The sequence below is a fragment of the Echeneis naucrates genome, chromosome 4 (genome assembly GCF_900963305.1).
Source record: "Echeneis naucrates chromosome 4, fEcheNa1.1, whole genome shotgun sequence".
NCBI lineage: Eukaryota > Metazoa > Chordata > Actinopteri > Carangiformes > Echeneidae > Echeneis > Echeneis naucrates.
The window spans coordinates 14,499,168-14,518,293 of record NC_042514.1 but is presented as its reverse complement, the minus strand read 5'-3'; the positions used below and the strand labels follow the sequence as shown (position 1 = coordinate 14,518,293).

Below are 19,126 nucleotides of genomic sequence, written 5' to 3'. Positions count from 1 at the left end.
AAATACTGGCTATGGCACTGAGGAGTTTTGAGCACCTTGTTGTCGTCTGTCATCCTGTGTCTGCCTCCTAGACTGAACTCCTTCACCTCAGCTTATTCATTTTCTCAGATGTGGAGCAACATATTATCCAACAGAGCTTGGAACACTCAAACACTGCTCAGGTGTTTCCTGTGAGAAAAAAAAAAAAAAGAAAGAAATCTGTCTCATTTTGCTTCCTTAAAAAAGGGCCTCCAATTTCAAGTCTGCTGAAGGTCTTATTCTGTCATTGAGCTCCCTGCCAAGGCAGAATTTAGTCTACTGGAATATGTCACATTTTCAAAAGCGGTTATGTATTTCCAGAAAAAAATTCGGCATCAACCATTCGAACTGTAAAAAGCATCTACAGCTGTATTCATGACTATATGAGGCTGAACAGCTAAAGTAAGGCTAGTGTATTTGTCTCTGCACCGGTGTGAACATGCTGAGGTTAAGCATATTGTCTTATGCGTGTTAGCTGGCATACATTTGCTAATTAGCATGAAACACAACCATGACTGTTTGCAATGCAATTAGCTTTGCTGGTATTTGTTCATCTAGTAATGTTGGAAAAAATCTCCCTGAGATAAGCCTCCAAAGAACTAATAAAAATCCAAATAGCTTGGAGTTTAGTTGTGAGCTTGAATGCATTTATGAGAAATGGGCCTGTCAGTGTGAGGCGAGCCAAGTGTGTCAGTGGATATTTTTGGATGGCAGCGGTGGAGGGTCTGGGAATTCAGCCATCAGGGGCGATCTGCTTGACCCACTGCCTGTCTGCGCAGGAGAAAGCAAAGCTGGGACAGAGAGATGTGACTGCTGTCATCGTGATGTTGTCTATTAGCAGTATCACAACTCCGACGTCGCAATCTTTCAGCGCGTTAAAAGTGCGAAGAGGTGCATGTTTTTAGGAAGAGGTTTGTTAGGATGATGTGCACGCTTCTCCATACACACTGCAACATCAAGGTTCTATCTGTACACACCAGGTAAAGGGTAAACATTTCTTTCAGTGAATGACAACAATAATGGACTTCTTTCGCAGAATAGTTGTAATGAAATCACAAGAGATAAAAATAGACAACTTTATTGATTTGTTTGATTATTGTTTACAGCCCAGAGCTCAAACGTGCACGATTACACATCCTTTCAGCAAACATGCAGTATCAATCATACCGTTCTGATTCCACCCCCTCATATACCGTCACTAACAATCTAAGTGTGGGCAAAAGTGGTCTAAAGCAAGCACCATTTCTCTGCATAGATAAAATAAAACCATACCAGACTTTAGTTAGTTTGACATTTATCTTGCAAAACACCACAGGGACATTGCAGTCATTTGTCTCTTTTTTTTTTTTTTTTTAAATTCTTACCACTGTTTTATTTTTGGAGATAATTTCACATGATAATCGACAGGTGGATATTTTAAAATTCAGAAGTGCACAACAATGGAGCTCATTTTCAATCAAAATGCTCAACCTTCAGTCAAAGCCTGCGTCCTGATGGTCACACAGGCGGCGCTACAGTCTGAAACAGCGTGGAATTTGCTCACATTTTGTGCAACCTTGTGCATTTTGGAAACATTTGAGTACAAAAATAAATCTCATTAACCAATCGGTACCACCATCATTTGCTTTCGACCATGCGCACATGCGTGAAATTAGCTGTGTGCAAAAAATTAAAACTACCAATACTTGAGTTTCCGTTAACAGACACAGAACATAGTCAAGAGTCATGGCAATATGTGCTTACATCTGTTAAGTTTATTGCATGAGATAGGGTTTATGGAAAAAAAAACAAAACTAGAAAATAAGAAGTTAGAATGTCACAATGAATAAAACGATGTTGTGCGTAAATGTGCACATAATACACGGTTAAATCCTCCAAAAGAGCATTAAAAGTAAAGGAAAATAATTACTGGACATTGGACAACATTCCTACATGTCTACAATCCACTTTTGTTTCCACTCTCAGATTTATTCTGTATTCACAAAACACAATAATTGTATGCAACTTGAGAGAGACACTGATGAGTCTAAGTCATGTTGAGGTCAGAGGTCGCAGGAGTTCCAGCTGGGACTCCAACGTGACCCTCTCTTGGTGAACCACCTGCAGCCAACCAAAAGACAACAGTGCTCTCAGCAGAACATATAGCTCATACAGTAAATGTATTATTTGTATTATTTGTAATAAGGGAATAGAACAAGAAAAATCCCTGCTAATTAAATGTTTTAATATTCATTTTACCTCCAAAAAAAAAAGCAAAAATGAGAGTGTTGGACAACAGCACACTAAAATTGCCCTCCTCTGAGAAATATCAACAGCAGAGCCAACAACGGGCAATCATCCTGAAGATGAAAATTTGTGTGGAATGGTTTGTGTGATTGTACAACATGTACAGATTTGATCTTTTGCCACTGAGATGCTGACATTGCTACTGCCCATAAGAAACACCCTGACCGGGGGGGCAAATGACTTAAAAATAAAATGTTATCAAATACACATTACATACATAGAGTGCTGATACCGGGAGTTTAACCTCTAACCTTGTCACTCCCTGCAATGAAACACCGAGCTCAGCATTTTAAGGAGCGGAGAAAAGCTATAGGAGAGCAGCAGCATAGCAAGCAGCTGTGGCAGAAGCACGCCTTTCGGATGGATGGTGAGCAGATTCCACAATCACAGTCCAGGGAGTGTATTCCAAATATGTCGCAGTGTGTCATCCAGTCGTGCATGTGCAGCGTGAGTGGAGCAGCAAGCTCAATTGACTGCTTATTTGGTTTGTTTGCCATTTTAACTGTGATCGGCAACTAAGCGAGTGACCTGAGGCAGCCCTTCACATTCATTACGCTCAGCAGCTTCATACTTATGATGTTTGATTCGAAATGATCAAGTCACTTTCTTTGATTCCCAGTCAACATACATTGGTGAGAACTGATTTGCATTGTTAATATGAAGACCAAAGGCTCTTCTTTTGGATTTGTCATACATAGAAAAAATGTTTTAAAGACGTACGCCAGCCTTTTTCTGTTCCACCAATATACAGAGAAAATGTGAATTTTTCGGTATTTAATTGTGATTAATCCACAGCTACTCTGTGATTAATCAGATAGTACATTTTAATCGTTTAATCGCTAATGAATATTTAATAACATTGTGTAAAAAGTTAGGCAAAATTAGCATCCCACAAAGATCCCTATGTTAATCTCAACCTTTTTGGCTAATGGCCCATCTGATGTTTTAGAGGCCCGAGGGTGTCAAGGTAATTTATCACTTTAATCATCTTGTGACCCTTTTATTTGGACCCTCGGGTAATCCCATGCATGAAAATATTCAGTTTTTCAGCAACGGTCAGGGAAATTTTGCCCCTGACCAGCCTACCTTCTTTTGTCCCACACTACGCTGTCGCTGGCTGCCTGACCAACCGAGGCTCTATTTAAAAGAGGACAGTTGTGCATGCCAGTGGCTGTTTGGTATTTCAAAAAGGCTCCGGTCTAAATAATGACACATATGCCTTTCTCTTTTGAATTCCACAGACGCTTTGAGGAACAAGCTGTATGGAGGGAATAAATATGACCCAGGGCTAATGGAAAAAGAATTAAAGCTTGGATGTCGACGTTTTGACCATATGTGATGTTTAAGAAATCAGTTGCGTGTTGCACAATTTTCAATCATTTATTTTTCATTCCTTTGCATTCAAGTTGTAACAAATCCTAAGTAGGTGAGTACACCGCTGTGTGTACACATTGCTATGGCTGCATACGCAAAACGCCTTGAAGATAATCTGACCTTGAGTTGTTGTTGGAGCTCGCTGTTGAGGCGTGTCAACACTGCATTGGTTTCCTTGTTTTTACGGATTGCCATCTGGATCTCCCTCCTCTGTCTCGACAGCAGCCTGAAAGAGAATATCATTACTCATTGTGCTAATTCATTTTCTATTTTGATAAAAATACACGTCTTCGCTGCCCTCAGAGAGAGACAAACCCATGGGTTCATTGAAAACACAGGCGCTTTATGTACCACTCAAACAGTCATCACTGTTATTGATGCTTGCCTTCTAGTGCAGCAACTGACAGTTTCAAGTAACCTTCACTGTGTTTATGTGTGTGCGTGTGCAGCATGAGTGCTTTGACCAGCGTTTATACGTCTAAGGGGAGATTTGTCTACGGTCAAAGGGGAGGGTGAATGTGGTGGCATCATTACTGTGTAAGATACAATCATGAAAATTACACATACAGTTAAGAAGAAGTAAAACAAAGACTGAGTTTTAAAAGTGGTAGCGACAGGCCACTGACCCCCCACCTGTTCCCCCTCCTGTAACCCAGTTCCAATCATTCCTGGCCACCCAAAGGCTCCACACTTATTCTGGATCTTTGTCCAGAATTTGTCCAGCATTATATCAGAAATAATATCCAGTCATTCTAACACCTTTGCTAACAAACCTGAAAACTACTACCATTAGTAGTAATTAAATATTTCTTACAATATTACTAGTGGTAACCCTAAACATATCCGAACTACTCATCAAGATATTAGGGGGGCAGAATTATCTAGCACAGTGATTCAGTCAGATGAAAAGAGTTAAAACTTTGACTGACTTTGGGGCAGGTTTGGCAGTGGGAGGGTGCGACACGGCAGGTGGAGGTATGGCATCCTGGTTCTGGCTCTCTGCATGGTATTTCTTGCGAATGGGCTTCTGTGGAGCCTGATTGTGATGAACGCTGATCACATCCTGAAGAGAAGCACCGCTGGTTAGCCACCTTACTGGAACAGAGACCCAGAGGCTCAGACAACAAAATGATCTTCACATATTTAGGTGAGGGGTTTCTCACCTGCTTTGATGTATTTGGCGAGTCTTCAGTGCTTGGACTAAATCGGTGCAGACCACGTTCCTCGGACTTTACATTATTCTCCTCCTTTAAAACAGACAGCGACAAAGACATGACAAATGGACTACACACATACATGGCACAAACAGAACATAAGAGAAACGCTAAAGGGGCAAAAGAGAACCATAGATAAATCAGCAGCTTCTCTACTGGGACCATAAGGTGCTCTCTGGCCGCAGCTTTTCTGAGAAAAATAATGTTGCATTAACTTAACCATGATGCATAATGCATTTATTGCAGAGGACGAAGACTGGGCTGATGCATGCATGCCTCTCTCTTAATTTTATCTCCTAACAAGACTGCAAGATTACAATAGCTGTTTTGAAAGTTGAAGGCATCTCTTCGGTACCTTTTCCCATCTGTTCATGTTGAATGAAGAGAATTTGATCCACTAAGTTTTCTATGGGCTGCTGTCGCCATTGCTGCGGCTGCTGAAGTCCCTGGACTTTCCCAATGGTTTCAACAGGCTAATGCTGGCGCTGTAAATTGCGCCAGAGAAATCTAAAAACACATTTCACTGAGTGATGCCAATGGTTCACAAGAGGGCATTAATAAACCACTAAATATTAAGTGCACCATGAAATGAGGGACACCAAAGTTTTTAGTAGTAGCTGCTACAGACGCAATAAACCGCAGGAGGTCCATTAACAGCACTTGTGGTCATCTCAGATGTAGGTCATGACCGTTTCTCTTCAGCAATGTGAGGGCTGAAAAAGTGCTGTCATTGTCATAGCGCAGCAGCTCTCATTTCAAATATCTAGTAAACATGGAGTTTTCTTCAAGACTGGGTAAAACATCTCGGGGGAAGGCAGAGACGTGGTAATGCTGCTCAAACAACTGCGGCAGGACAGTGCAGGAATTCAAAGTGGAGGGCATTGAGAGGGTACTTTAACAATGATAAAATACAACCAACAGTGGAGGAGAACGGTTACACCTATACAACATCTGAGAGGAGATGGGTAGGATTATGCCACTGAGAGCTATAGCTGCAGTTAGGAGAATTACAAACGTCTTTGCCCTTTGATCATAAAACTATGTCTGCTTAGTTAAATCAAGCCACAAAGGACAGAGGCCCTCAGTAAATTGTTAAATGTCAGTGTTCATTGTGGTATAAAAATTACAGTTGGAAATAAGGACATTTGCCCTCAATATATTAAGGTATATGACAGCATGATTTCAGCTTTGCCCTTACAGCTCATCATTATGTATTAAAACATGCACCGGATTGTTGTATAGCATAACAGGATACAATAAGTATATACTTGCATATAACAATAAAAAGTGTCAGGAATGATGAATGACAAATAGAATCAGACAGAAAATGGTTCACAACAAATGCCTGTAAGCCTGTAACTGGAACCCCAAATATTCTAACGCATTTGCTCACTTGCAGTCCAGATCAGACTTTGTCACAACCGCTGAGTTCATTTGACTCTTGAAATAGAGGCTCGTATACTTGATAAGTATGACCTTGTGGACACATTCATGGTATGACATCTGCGATGGAAACTCGAGGGGTGGAAAACGCTCAAGACCTGTGATGGAATTTTGAGTTTGCCTGCTGATTTTTCTCCCTCACTTTTGCAGAGACAACTTTGCTCTTTGCTTTGACGTTGGAAAAGCACCAATAAAAACCAAATTAAAATGTTATGCTCACCTCTTCCTTAAAGAGACTGAAGTCAGCGAAGTTTGGCTGCTGCACTTTATTCAGGGGGATTTTCTCTGGAGTGTTGATAAAATGAGGAACCTGAGATAGATTATAGGCACTGATTAACCAAAGCTTTCTTTTATCATTCACTTGTGGAATACTTTACCGTCGGAGCACATTCCCTTGGATTGCTTCCATAATCAAACAATACATACCTGTGAGGTTGACGGTCTTGGAGGGAGGGCTGGAGGAGGTGGCAACCACCCACTTTTTACCCCTGAAATCCAGAATATTTTTCTCAAATTAATAAATAACTGTGTTGTTTTTTTTTTTCTCACAACAGTCAGAGTTCACATGTACAGCTATCGTATTACCCTGACTTGAACTTACACTCTCAACTTTCATGGCGAACAAAGTAAACCCACCCATCTCTATTTCCATTTCTTGTTCTCGCATGAAAAGAGAACTGTCACAAACAAAACGCAGTAACTCAGCGGCAATATTCACCGGAGCTCCAGGCAGTTCATGCTATCCGTTTCTGTCATAGTGAGCTAATATAATGAGAAGGGAGAGTCGGCAGGTGTGAAATGTACCAGGAGCACCCTGCTGGAGGAGCTTGTTGAGGTCCAGTGAGGAGGCTCTGGAGTGGGTTTTCTGGGGTCGAGGCGGCGGGGTAGGTGGCTCTTCTGCCTTTTTCATTGCGTCTTCAACAGAAGTGCTAGAGTAGGACCTGTTGATGGGGTCACAAGAAAAAAAAAAGACATCCCATGAGATTTGTGAGAAGTTCAAGAAGTTGTACTGATTTCTGTGCTGTGACTGGGGGTGTGGGGGGGGGGGGTTCACCTCGGTCTTGTTCTTGTCCTCATCTGTGGCTCCAATTCCTGAGGCGGCTCTATGAGGAAGGGCACATTAAATAAACAAAGGCAGCAAGAAGCGTGTGAGCTGTTGGAAATGAGAAGCAGTTACTTCTCTTTGCGTTTATATAATTTACCCACTGCACATATTTACCGTTTCATTTATGTCAAATTGATTTGATTTAATTCGATTCAATTCTAACCCTAACCCTAATCTTTTTTTGGTTGTTTTAGCGCAGATAGGTATGCCATTTTTAGACTAGTATAGACAAATCTGTTGTGGAGTCACTGGTTTTATGCCATTGTGACCTGTTACATTGCTACAACACAGCAAAGCATAATATGGTTTATTTCGGGTATGTGGAAACGCCGAGGAACAAGGTATTCACTTAAATGCTACCATCCCATTAGGAGGGTAAGTATCACCTGGCCTCCGAGGAAAAGCATCAAGTTGTAGAGTCCGTTTCTCCTGAGATGTTGTCACCCTCTTTAAACTTGCATCTGTGGACACAATAATGATCATCGGCACAACACACTATATGACTTGAAGAACAAAATCACTTCAGCATGCACAGACATCTGAGGAAAAGATTCTACAGGATCAGGATCTGAAAATTCTATCAACATATAATATGTTTGCATTTCATTTTCTCAAAAGTATGAATGAACAGTGTCTTATCATTGCTTCCTTTCCTTGAAACGGTTGAGTAGAAAGCGATTCATCTTGTTTTGTACATAATGTGTTGCCGGGACGTAAAGAAGTTAAACACTGAATTTAACACCTTAATCTTTTCCCGATGTGAATGGTTTTGTTGTATTATAATGGAAAAAAAAGTGGTGAAGATTACTATGCTGCTTTCCCAATTACTGTTGTTGGGACTTTAGCAAAGCACGCAGAGAAAGTGAAAACATCTTAAGACTAATTTTGGAATATAATGTTTTTCATCATTATTTTTGGATTTACGACTAAAACAAATGTTACCTTGTCTACAAGATTCCTCTTTCAGATCTTGTTTTGTTGTTGAATAACTTGGCTGGATCCTCTTTATGATGCCTTGATCCTGAAAAAAGAAACTATTTATCTGCTACATAATTTGGAGACCGATAGGATTACTGTAAGGGCTGAATTCATGTGGAGTGTGGCGCACATATTCAGCTTGTTAGTGCCCCCTACAGACACCAAACAAGGACTCACACACATTATAAAAACTGCCCTTGCTTACCATCTGACTGGGCCTCACTTCAGCGTCTTCAAACACTATGAGATGCTCCACGCTCTGAAAAACAGCATGGGTTGAGTTTTACACAAAGCAAAGACATGAAAAAAAATGTATGCATGTTTTAGATTCATGTAAAATTCAGGCATGTTTCTCACCTCAGGAGTTTCTGGTACGCTCTCGTCCTGCTGCATGAACTCTGGCCGCAGGGTTCGAGGAAGGCTCTCTGGGAGAGGGTAACCATTTTTGCGTGCCACAATCAAATGAAAGGCTATGCAGAACTCAAAGAAAGTGAGAGCTCCATCTCTATCCACATCACTCAACTCCCTTAAAAAAATCAGTTGAAAAGATGAAGAATACCTGGAAAACCTGGAATTAGTGCTGCATATTTACAGCTTTTTACATGACAATTCTGATTATTACATTTGCAGTGGGGTAATGAAAATACAGTTTTCTTTCTAGGAAACACTAAAGAAAATTACAGAGAAATCTCATAAATAACTCCCAAAACATTACATATGATTGAAATTTCTTGACTTATAATGATAGCTAAGCGGTGTAATTGATGTTTGGCCTGTTCCATTTGTATATAATCCACTGTAGCCCAAACTGAAGGCTTCCAGACTTTGAACTCAAAGGCTTTTCATATTTCTTTTGATATGAAAAAGTCATGTGAGCGGTATTTTCACTCAGTTACAGAGTGCCTCAGCAGATTTCTCGAACTTTGTCTTCAGGATTGTGGGTTAACAGCTGAACAACCAAATGATATTTTAAAATAAAGGAGCAACATGTTATGTTTTACAATCAGGGTTTATTTTGCTGGTTAGCTCTCAGTGAAGCGTGTACACAGGGGGGGAAATCTCTATCCTGACCCTGATAAATCCGCCTAGCAGCACCTATTAAGCACAGGAAGTAACAAGTCATATCCCCGTCGTTAATTTGGACAAACACCTGAGTATTTAAAGATCATTTTTGTTTGAAAGAACAGACTGTGCTGGTCCACATTAAAAAAAAAAAAAAAAGAAGAAGGCCTCCTGGATGACTCAGTCAGCACAGCGAGGGGTTTGGCCGATAAACACCCAGCTGACCTGAGAACAGGACAAGGACAGACAACACAGTGAGTCAGCACTTACCATATGTGGGAGAGTTCTGGTATCGGGAGCTTTGATTTTGTGAAGAAATTCTTTGCAACACCACCTGAAAAAAAAAAAAAAAAAAAAAAAAGGAAAAATTGACACAGATGGATGATTCAAAAGTGAAAGTGGGTTAATTTTTTGTAAAAAAAAACAAACAAACTGGGGGTCCTGACCCAGGATGAGGGCACCCAGATCTGGCTGCAGGCTTTTAAACTGATTTGTATAATACTCCAGCTGTTCCTCTGTGATCCTCCAGGGGTCATCATCAGAATAGTCCACTACACCCTGCTGCTCGAGCTGCTCTGCTGAAGAAGCCTGGAAAGACAGTATCAAGTATCGTAATGTACACCTCAGGAAATTGTACATGTTTACAAACTATAAAAACCCTGGCTCTACCCCAGCTGCAGTCAGATGCTCCACAGTGGGTTTGGTCCTGTAGTTACTGGGTGAAGAATGCTGCTCCAGCTGAGACATCGGCTGTGAGGACGGTTTGCCTTCATAGGCTGAAGGACAAGAGAGACAACCAGAATTACAGCAATAGAAGAATGATAGTCATGCGCTGACATCTGACTGATTACACCCCTAAAAAGCGTGCTCTGGCAAAATGAGAGCTACAGAAGCAGCAAACAGCAAAGACGGGAGAAAAACTCGAGTCGCCCCATTTGAAGCAGGTGTCACATGGAGTAAAACCTCAGCTTTTCCCTTCCAATTCACCGCTGATTTATAATTCATGACTAGTGTAAGACATCTATTTCCTATACTGATTCTACGCTGAAAAAAAAAAAAAAGAGAAACTGAAATTAATTTATGAAGAAGCAATGCTGATGTCGATGGTTCTCACTTGAAGTCAACTTTTCTGGCCCGTACAGGAAAACTTCAAAGTACCGTAGCAGTGCTTACTGCTACTGTATCACAGGAACGTACTTATTTGTGAGTCTGCTCCATTTCTCTGCTTGCTGTACAAGTAGCTGCAGTAGGTCAGTGGAGAGGGGGGTGGTGAACTGGATGGTGATCGAAGAGGGCACCAAGATTCCTTCATGAAAAGGGGACAGAACGTTTGTCATTTCATACACACCAACACTGATACACATACACGCCAGCATGTGCAACATTCTGGCAGGCAGAGAAACACTTAACGGCAGCCAACGTCTCTCCACTAACTGAGATGAAAATGCGAAAATGCTTAGTAGCTGTTGTGCAGCTTTTCATGATGTTTAAGGAGACAAGAACAAGACACAGTCTGTTTCCATAACAACACTGAAACCATGATTCCTAAATGTCACAGCGTATTCATCTGGAAGGGCTGTTTCCATTTGTGCCAAAGTATGTCTGTGTCTACGTCAGCGCCCTTTGTCAAAGACAACGTTTGCAAAGACAAGCCAAGTTTGCACTGATGTAAACTGAACACAGTCCCTGTTGTCACCACTGGGGACAACACAGTGGGGACCACTGCCATAGGCCAGCGTCCCCCAGAGGAAGCATCAACTCTGCATTCTGTATTTACTCAGGTTATGTTTTACCAGATATTAAAATTGGCTTGATGATCAGGAACATTGACGTGTGACAATAATGCAAAAGAGTAGGAAACCAGGAAGGGGCCAAGCACCTTTTCACAACACTGTACACAGGAATGTTTGCACACTCCTGGCTGCTCCGGTTTGTCATTCACTTCTAATCTCGCATTGACGAGACATTTCTGTTCTGATGATTTTAGCTGACAGGAATGTCTTCGCTCAGTGCACTGAACATTTCCTCAGCATGGCCCCCAAAGAGAAAGTTAACTCTTCACTCTCTTCTGTTTAAATAATACATTTGAGAATAACTTGTAATGAAACACCAGGGGTTTTTTCCCACGCTCACCTTCTTCTCCAGGCTGACCTCCGGGTGTCTGAAGGTGCTCCTGTCAGATGGGGCCCATGAGACAGAACCAGGTGCGGTACCAGACTGACCCCCCTGACTTTCTGTGATGGGAGGGCCTGCCGAGTGCCACATCTCTGGTTCATTCTTCAGCTCAGCAAATCTGGGCAGAGGTAGATCTATAACCACAACATTACATGACTTTTTTTTTTTTTAAACCTTATTTACTATACAAACATTTTAACTAAACACAGTTTTTTTTTTATTAATTTATTTTTTGTTGCATCTGATCAGCAGGACAATGGCCTGTAGAATAACCTCTCCTAGCAGTGATGCCTCTACTACATCTGCTAATGTAAATTACCACTACACACTGTTGGTGTGTGGATTTGAAAATGCTATACTCTAACCCCAACCCTTATTAATCTGTCAAACCATCATGTACAGTGTAGAAAACCCATTTAGCCTTTGGCCTGGGTATAACTGATTTCCCTCTGTTGTAATTAGGACAAACCCACTTAGCCCTTTCCACGCGACTCCCTTTTCATCCAGATTAGACAAAATGCTGCCATGTTAAGATAATCTCTTGATCCCCTTTGCTCTCATAAGACGCCTCCACTCTGGGTGCAGACTTACTGGCCGTGACGCTCTCCAGGCGAATGGGCAGACCGGCCTGTGCGGCTGCGAGCAGCTTCAGGGCCACGTAGAACTGAGGGACACCGAAGTAACCCAGCCGCTTTGCTCCGCACACCTCAGTCACCTGTGAACGACGGACAGAATTAACTTCATACAGCTCATCTCAGTGCTCTTTGCTGCGCAGTAGCTCTTATCTAGTGAGGACCAGAGTAATATTGAATATGTGATTATTTTACACCCTGATCAAGCTCCACTAAGAAAACGTAGATAGAAGGAAGCAGTATGTTCGGGATCAGCAACACAGTACAATCTGTTTATCCAGAACTCTTTTGATTGGAAGTACAATGACTGCTTTGGGGGAGCAAAGGAGATTAGGATTATGTGGGTCAGTTGAGAAGAGATCCACAAGCATTTAGAGAAAAATAAAAATGTTTATAACAATGTTCAAAACCACATTGATGTGAACAGAAGCTTTTCTATAGCTAATCATAAATGTTCAACTGTGAAAGTAACAATAGTTTCTGATATGCCATGTTGAAACACATACTCCCCTCAGTCTACTTCACCCATACAGTAGGAGTCCCTGAAATAAACTGCCATTTATGATGGAATACTAATCTGCCATCAAATAAAACAATAAACTAGATGATTTTTTTTTTTTAGAACCACCAGGAAAAAGCAGGCTTGGGTTTAAACAGAGGTAACAAAGGTCCAAATTGCAGCAACTCTAAAGCTCACATCTTTATCTTTTATATGGATTAAACCAACTACTTCAACATGCTGAATCACTAACCAAGATGTGACATTCATGCTGGTAAAGCTAAGTGTCAGCTTCCAGGTATCTTATCTTAGTTAAAGTACAGATTAATACTTACACATTTTGCATTGCTTTAATTCTCACCAGAAGCAAACTCTCTAATTTCTTGTTTAAGCCTTTGAATGACACTGTGAACAGAACTGAGGGAAAGAAATCTGTCTTACATAGCCAGTGAAATCGCAGTCCTATAAAATTTGAATTCGAGTTCACCCAGCAAATTACGACTCCGATCACTACAAAATCTCAGTGCAAGATGCAAGACATCACCACTCCGCCACACCTGGAGAACAACACATAATGGGATAGTTTTTCATTTTTCATGTCACTTCAACAACACCCTGACCTTCACCGTGACAGCCCATCTTCTTGGGGCAACATTGGAATAGGATTTAAGATTATCTAACACTAACTAGTGTTTTCATAAACATCCAAGATCCAAGAGTCAGGGTTTGATGGAATCAGTGCAGAAAGCCACACGGATAAAACATTTTACTTGACAGATTTTCTCTGACAAAGGAGAATGAGCCCATTTGCTGTTTTGTGTTTCTGACACTCGACCGACCGGGGTGCTCTTACTGTGTGTGTGGAGCACATGTGGCTCACGTTGCCTTATGGCACATTACCTGTGCTTGACCTACACTCTGTGAGTTTTGCATGTCTGTGAACGGCTTTCACAGACATGCAAAACTGAAAACAAGGAGAAGCCAGAGAGTGGCAAGCTGGCGAGCGTGCTTGAAGTCAGAAGAGAAAGTCTGATGTTAAGATTATTTTGGGCACATCAGCGATGGCCTTGAGGAACGAGACGAGCTGGTTCGAGCTCTGCCCTGAAGGACAACTTTGTTAAAGGATGATGGGAAAAATGCCAAAACATGTCAGCGTGTGAAATGTTTAAACTGATGTGGCTCTCCAGCTATTTAATAATGAATCTTATGCCTCAGTGAGTGAGCTCAACGCACACGCCAATGGAGAAAACACAAACAAATTTAAATCTTCATTCATTTGATAATGCTGTGCTGCAAATTCTCATTACACATCCAAGTGCGGTGATGCACCAAAAATCCTCAAAGCACAACCAAACACACACACACACAGCAGAAGTGTTTCCAGGAAAACCAAAAAAATGAATGAAATGCACTTTTTGTTCAACTCTTCTTTTGTGTTGCACTTGTGTTTTCAGTTGTGTTGTGATGAATATTTCGGAAAGTATTCAATGAAACTGGCTAATGTGTCTGTTGTGCCTTTGAACAACAGCTGTGAAGAAAAGAAAAACATTGCCATCAATCCCTAGACTGTAACGCTGTAATAATACTGCAGAATCAAGAGCTCAGGTCAAACGGACAGGTTCCACAGCCACGTCTGTCAACACATGATTACACATACCTGAGCATGCCACTGTGCACAAACACATACCACAGCCTTTAACTACAACCTGCCAAAGTCAGACACAGGAGAATATGGGTTATTCTGTCAGCTACATTATAACAAAGAAATCATCCAAATAAAAACACGGCACGCTGTGCCCGTTATCATGCTCACGGGACAAAACCATATGGGAAACTCGACTTCCTGTCAGAGAAAATAATCTCAGCCAATGACAGCCGGATCAAAAGCCTTTACTCTGAGCCCATGTGATCAGTGTAAGAATTGATTTCACTGCAGTGTGATGTATGGGAGTTTTTGCCTAAATGACCACTGGCTTCACAACCGGCAAACCAGCAAAAGAAGGGCCATGCCTCTACTATTTATCTTCAGTACATACTGAGGAGACATAAAGATGCTTCCTTTGCAAATCTGGCCAGTCTAGGTGTGGGATGAGTCAGCGATCACGCCTCTACTGAGAGTACTTTATGCATGGAAAATTCCCTAGCAGCAGAGTGTAACTACAGTAAAACCAGGGCAAATCACATGACTTCTAGTGATAGTCACAGGTTACTTCTCTCTAAAAGTCTCTAAAACTGTCCCTGGAGTAACACGTTGCCAGGGAAAGTAACTATTACGTTCCAATTTCTTTTCTTTTTTTTTTTTTTGTCCTTGAATGGAAGTTTAAACTCAACAGTTCATTAAATTATTTATAATGAATGGCAATCATCATACACACACACACACACACTAACAAAACAAAATAAAATAAAACAAACAAGCAAAAAAGAAAAAACACCTTGCAGCTCCTCTTAGACTGAGACGTTACAACGTTTCAAACGGTGATTAGTTAGATTACCTGTAAAATGTTATTCCCATCACTGTTTATAATTCTCTGATACTATGTGACATCACGACCTAGAAGCCAAGACCGAGTCCAAGAGTGATCCTGCAGGCATCCTGCAGCAGGGCCAAACCCGTTTTAGAAGGCTGTGTGTCAATCAACTCTATGTAATGGCAGCTCTCCAGCCTGGACAGGAAGGAAGCTTGCTGCCAAACTTCCTGACACCCACACAGACACACAATAGGCTGCAATGGCCTGAAAGCGACCCTTTGGGACAGAGAGCAGCGTGAACGGAGGCGATGACCTGCTGTGCTCATCTGAGCCAGAAAAATATGTTTATGTTACTGTGATGCGTCAGCAAAATCGCTCTGACTTGGTAGTTCCATGTTGCAGGCAGTGGAAAAAAAGCTCCATTACTGATACAATCAATGTCAACAATATATTAAGAGATGGAAATATTTAAGTTACAGTAATAACCAAAATAATGTAATTGTTTACTTTGCATACTTTGCGTGTCTTTCAAATTTGAACAAGATTGGGATCTTTAAAAGATGAGGTTTAGAAAGTGTCACGGACCAAACTACAAGTTTTAAGTTTTGAACTCCTTAACTGCAGATAATGTATACTTTCAAGGAATGTGTCCTTTGGACAATACCAAACATCATGCTCATCTATGCACCTAATGAAAAAAGATATGTCCAGATTATGACTTAATGTGCTGTTGTTGTTATATGCTGAAATGCTTTGTAAAAGCAGCAAAAGGCAAACAGCTGACTCAGTACTACGCTTCATACCCATCTCAGTTCGCCAGTATTAGTTCCCATGAGTTCCTTGTCATATCATACCAAATGAGGATATTGCAGCAAATATCTGAATGCTGTCATGTGAGAAAAGAAGAAGAATTTATTATTCTTCTCACAAAAGTCTGGCTTTCAGGGTGTGCCAGTCGGTTTTTGCACTAAAGACAAATTAATGATGGACAATTACTGCAGCACTGCTTGGAACAGCAAGACAAATACTTTCAGACAGGACTGTTCACTAAATTGTTAATTGTAAACCATAAATGGCTGCATTTAGTAGTTGATTGAGGCAGCAGAACATTTACTAAGAAACTTTGTTGTTGATTGATAAAAGTACAGTTTGTGCCATGTTTTAGCCAAAAAGACCAAACACTTGGCAAGCAAATAGATTTGTTACTGCTTTATGTTTTTAAATCATTGTTCATGAGATTCTGGAAACTGTCGATCAACTTCTCCTCTATTTTTCATTTCTATGGACTAAACAATGAATTGAAACTGTATGAAAAACTGAACTGAATTTAACCAAAAGATTCAGAAAACAATAACTTGTACCTTATCGGTTGTACAAGTTGGGCCTTAAAGAGAGATGCAAACGTAACTTTGCTAACTGGCAGGTGAGCAGTACTCCAAATGTGTGGATTGCAAAATTGAAGAGACAGGAAATACTTGTGTTTACAGTAGAAAACAAAAGAATATTCCCTGATGAGACGCCCTTGAACAAACCCTAAATGGCTATATTACTGAGTGAAAGGACATTTGCTCCTTTTAATCTAAAAATGCTATTATAACAGGCTATATATCAGCATCCCATGATGTCACACAGAGGACACCCTCTACACACACACACACACATTCAAATAATGCAGCATGAAGAGCGTTTGCCTTTCTGCCTGACAGCGCAGCGTGTGTCTGCACTGGAGAATATCCCCTCTCCTTATGATCTGTCTGGGACCTAAACGCATCTTCCTGCAGGCCCCGGTCCTGCAGATGGATCTCTCTGCTGAGGGCAGCAGCCGCAGCTCTCGGTAACACGTGACGACCAAGCGGATTCGGACTACACACTCACTTTGTGCAGGGATCCAGGAGGTAGCTGGGAAGCCTTGAACAGCTCTGCCACTCTGCCGGACGACAGATTCCCTGAAGTGTCAGCCTGACACAGACTGTGAAGACCTGAGTAATACCTCTGCTCATGTTCATTCAAGGAGATGAAACTCCCTCCGGACGCCACACCGGAATCCTGATCCATTCCCGGGACTGGCGCATGGGTGATCCGCTACAAGCGAACAGATCGATACATGGCGCTCCACATCGGCTCCTGTTTCAGGTCGGAGGGCTGCTCCCAGTCAGGACAGACCGCCTGTGAGGCTCGGACTGTCTGTTGTGGCTGGTTGTGGCAGTACCGGCCCGCGCCTTGGGGGGGCGCTGCAGCACAGGAAGGGGGGAGGGAGGGCATGGGTTTATGTTTCCCAACCACACAATGAAAACATCATCACAAAAACTTTATTCAGCAGATCAATAACAGCTTTATGGTGGATCAGGGAAACGCCACCAGGCTGCAGTATCACATACCTGCAGTGGCTCTCTGGTTCGCTGATGTGCATAACTTCTTATAAATTAAGTGGATTTCATAGAATATTGGAAGACAAAAACTACAAGAGTAAATGTGCAAAGACCTGCTTTTATCTGATTGAGAAACTTAGCTGAGCCCTAAGTTGTAAAAAAAAAAAAAATGCAGATTTTGAAGTTGCCAAAACCACCATGTCAATTTGCAAACAATACCAAATCTAAAATTGATAAAAGACTTGTAAACCAAATGCAAACAACTAATTCATGGAATTAAAATCAAAATGAAAACATAAACCATTAGATAATGTCATGAGGCATAAGACACCTGTATCTGTAAAGTGCACTAAAGGTAAAGAGACACTTTAAGACTAAACTTGTTATGTTATGTTGGGTTTTTTTTTTTTTTTGTGTGTGTGTTTTTTTTTATGTTGTTCGCTGTTGCTGTTTTGTTATGCCTGTGTTGTGTAGTTTGAATGGAAATAATAGAATGCCACAATCTGCTGTACAATAAAGTGGAAAAAAGGCTTTCATGGACACGTCCTTGTGCGCTCGCAGGACCTCTACTGCCATCGTCTGTTCAGCAGAAAAATCTGCAGTCAGAAGGATCACAGAAGTGACTACATGCAAGAGAAGTGGCTGGAAGAAATCTCAACACTCCCACTAATACTGTCAGAATAATAACGACACCTATTCCTCCTTCGATGATTTATCCCGTAATAACTGGAGATTTCCTGCTCTCCTAAATAAAAACACTTGCAAACTGGATACTGTTACTGTAACTGATCATAAAGAGTGATGAGCAAGACTTTATAAGGTGGTTTCCTGTATTGTCAACTACAATGTGACGTTGTCATATCGTTTGTCCCTATTTTAGAATACAATTCATGGGATTTTATAGGAGCAAAGCATGTTTTCTCATGAGCCATGCATTTTTTAATTGAATGTGTTGAATGTGATTGCTGCTATAAAGAGTTACATTTACAGTCTGCTATAAAGAGAGGGAGACTGAAAATACAAACTTGGCAACAGACTTTGCCTTGAGTACTGTATACCTAGTACCTAGTTTCTCATTAATGTCTGTGTCAGGCATCACTCACTAGGCATGGTTTAACAATTAACCAAATTGCATGCATCACTGTCAGGCCAGAAAAAATGAATTTGTCTCTTTTGTCCCATTTCTCTTGTCTGTTAAAGTTTTTATTGATTGATTTTATCTTTACCTTTTACCGTTGCTGAGTGAATGTTTGTCCGGTGACGGCTGGTGAAAGTTTTAGAAATAGCTTTTGGCCTTCCAAAGAATGCAGCGAGTGCTGTTTGTGTCAGATATTCTTCTGGTTTCAGGGGGTCATAATTTGATATAACGTGTGTGTTTTTGTTTTCCTACCACATGCTACTGATGTGCCTGGCACCCTCAGTGACTTAGTAATAGGCTGTACTGTGCTGAGTAAACAGACGCATGCTAAGCCATTGTGTTTTTCTCCGTCTGGTCTACTT

At 41.2% G+C, this 19,126-nt stretch overlaps 1 protein-coding gene across 4 annotated transcripts; it reads right to left on the bottom strand.

Annotated features, from left to right (window-relative positions):
- Positions 1-1,321: 1,321 nt before the first annotated feature.
- On the bottom strand, positions 1,322-17,435 carry reps2 (RALBP1 associated Eps domain containing 2). Of its 4 annotated transcripts, XM_029500974.1 has the most exons (19): positions 17,133-17,435; positions 12,247-12,370; positions 11,614-11,789; positions 10,678-10,786; positions 10,150-10,256; positions 9,927-10,068; positions 9,751-9,814; positions 8,776-8,944; positions 8,624-8,677; positions 8,383-8,461; positions 7,827-7,901; positions 7,390-7,438; positions 7,140-7,276; positions 6,762-6,823; positions 6,556-6,645; positions 4,842-4,925; positions 4,608-4,741; positions 3,799-3,904; positions 1,322-2,118 (listed from the first exon to the last, which is right to left on the bottom strand). In XM_029500974.1, exons 1-19 carry the CDS (start codon positions 17,310-17,312, stop codon positions 2,050-2,052), a joined length of 2,010 nt encoding a protein of 669 aa, XP_029356834.1. In that variant the 5' UTR covers positions 17,313-17,435; the 3' UTR covers positions 1,322-2,049. The 4 variants fall into 4 exon arrangements, with proteins under 4 accessions (XP_029356834.1, XP_029356832.1, XP_029356836.1 ...); XM_029500972.1 differs by lacking the exon at positions 1,322-2,118 and having other exon boundaries at positions 3,669-3,904; XM_029500976.1 differs by lacking the exons at positions 1,322-2,118; positions 17,133-17,435 and adding an exon at positions 15,282-15,402 and having other exon boundaries at positions 3,669-3,904.
- Positions 17,436-19,126: the final 1,691 nt, after the last annotated feature.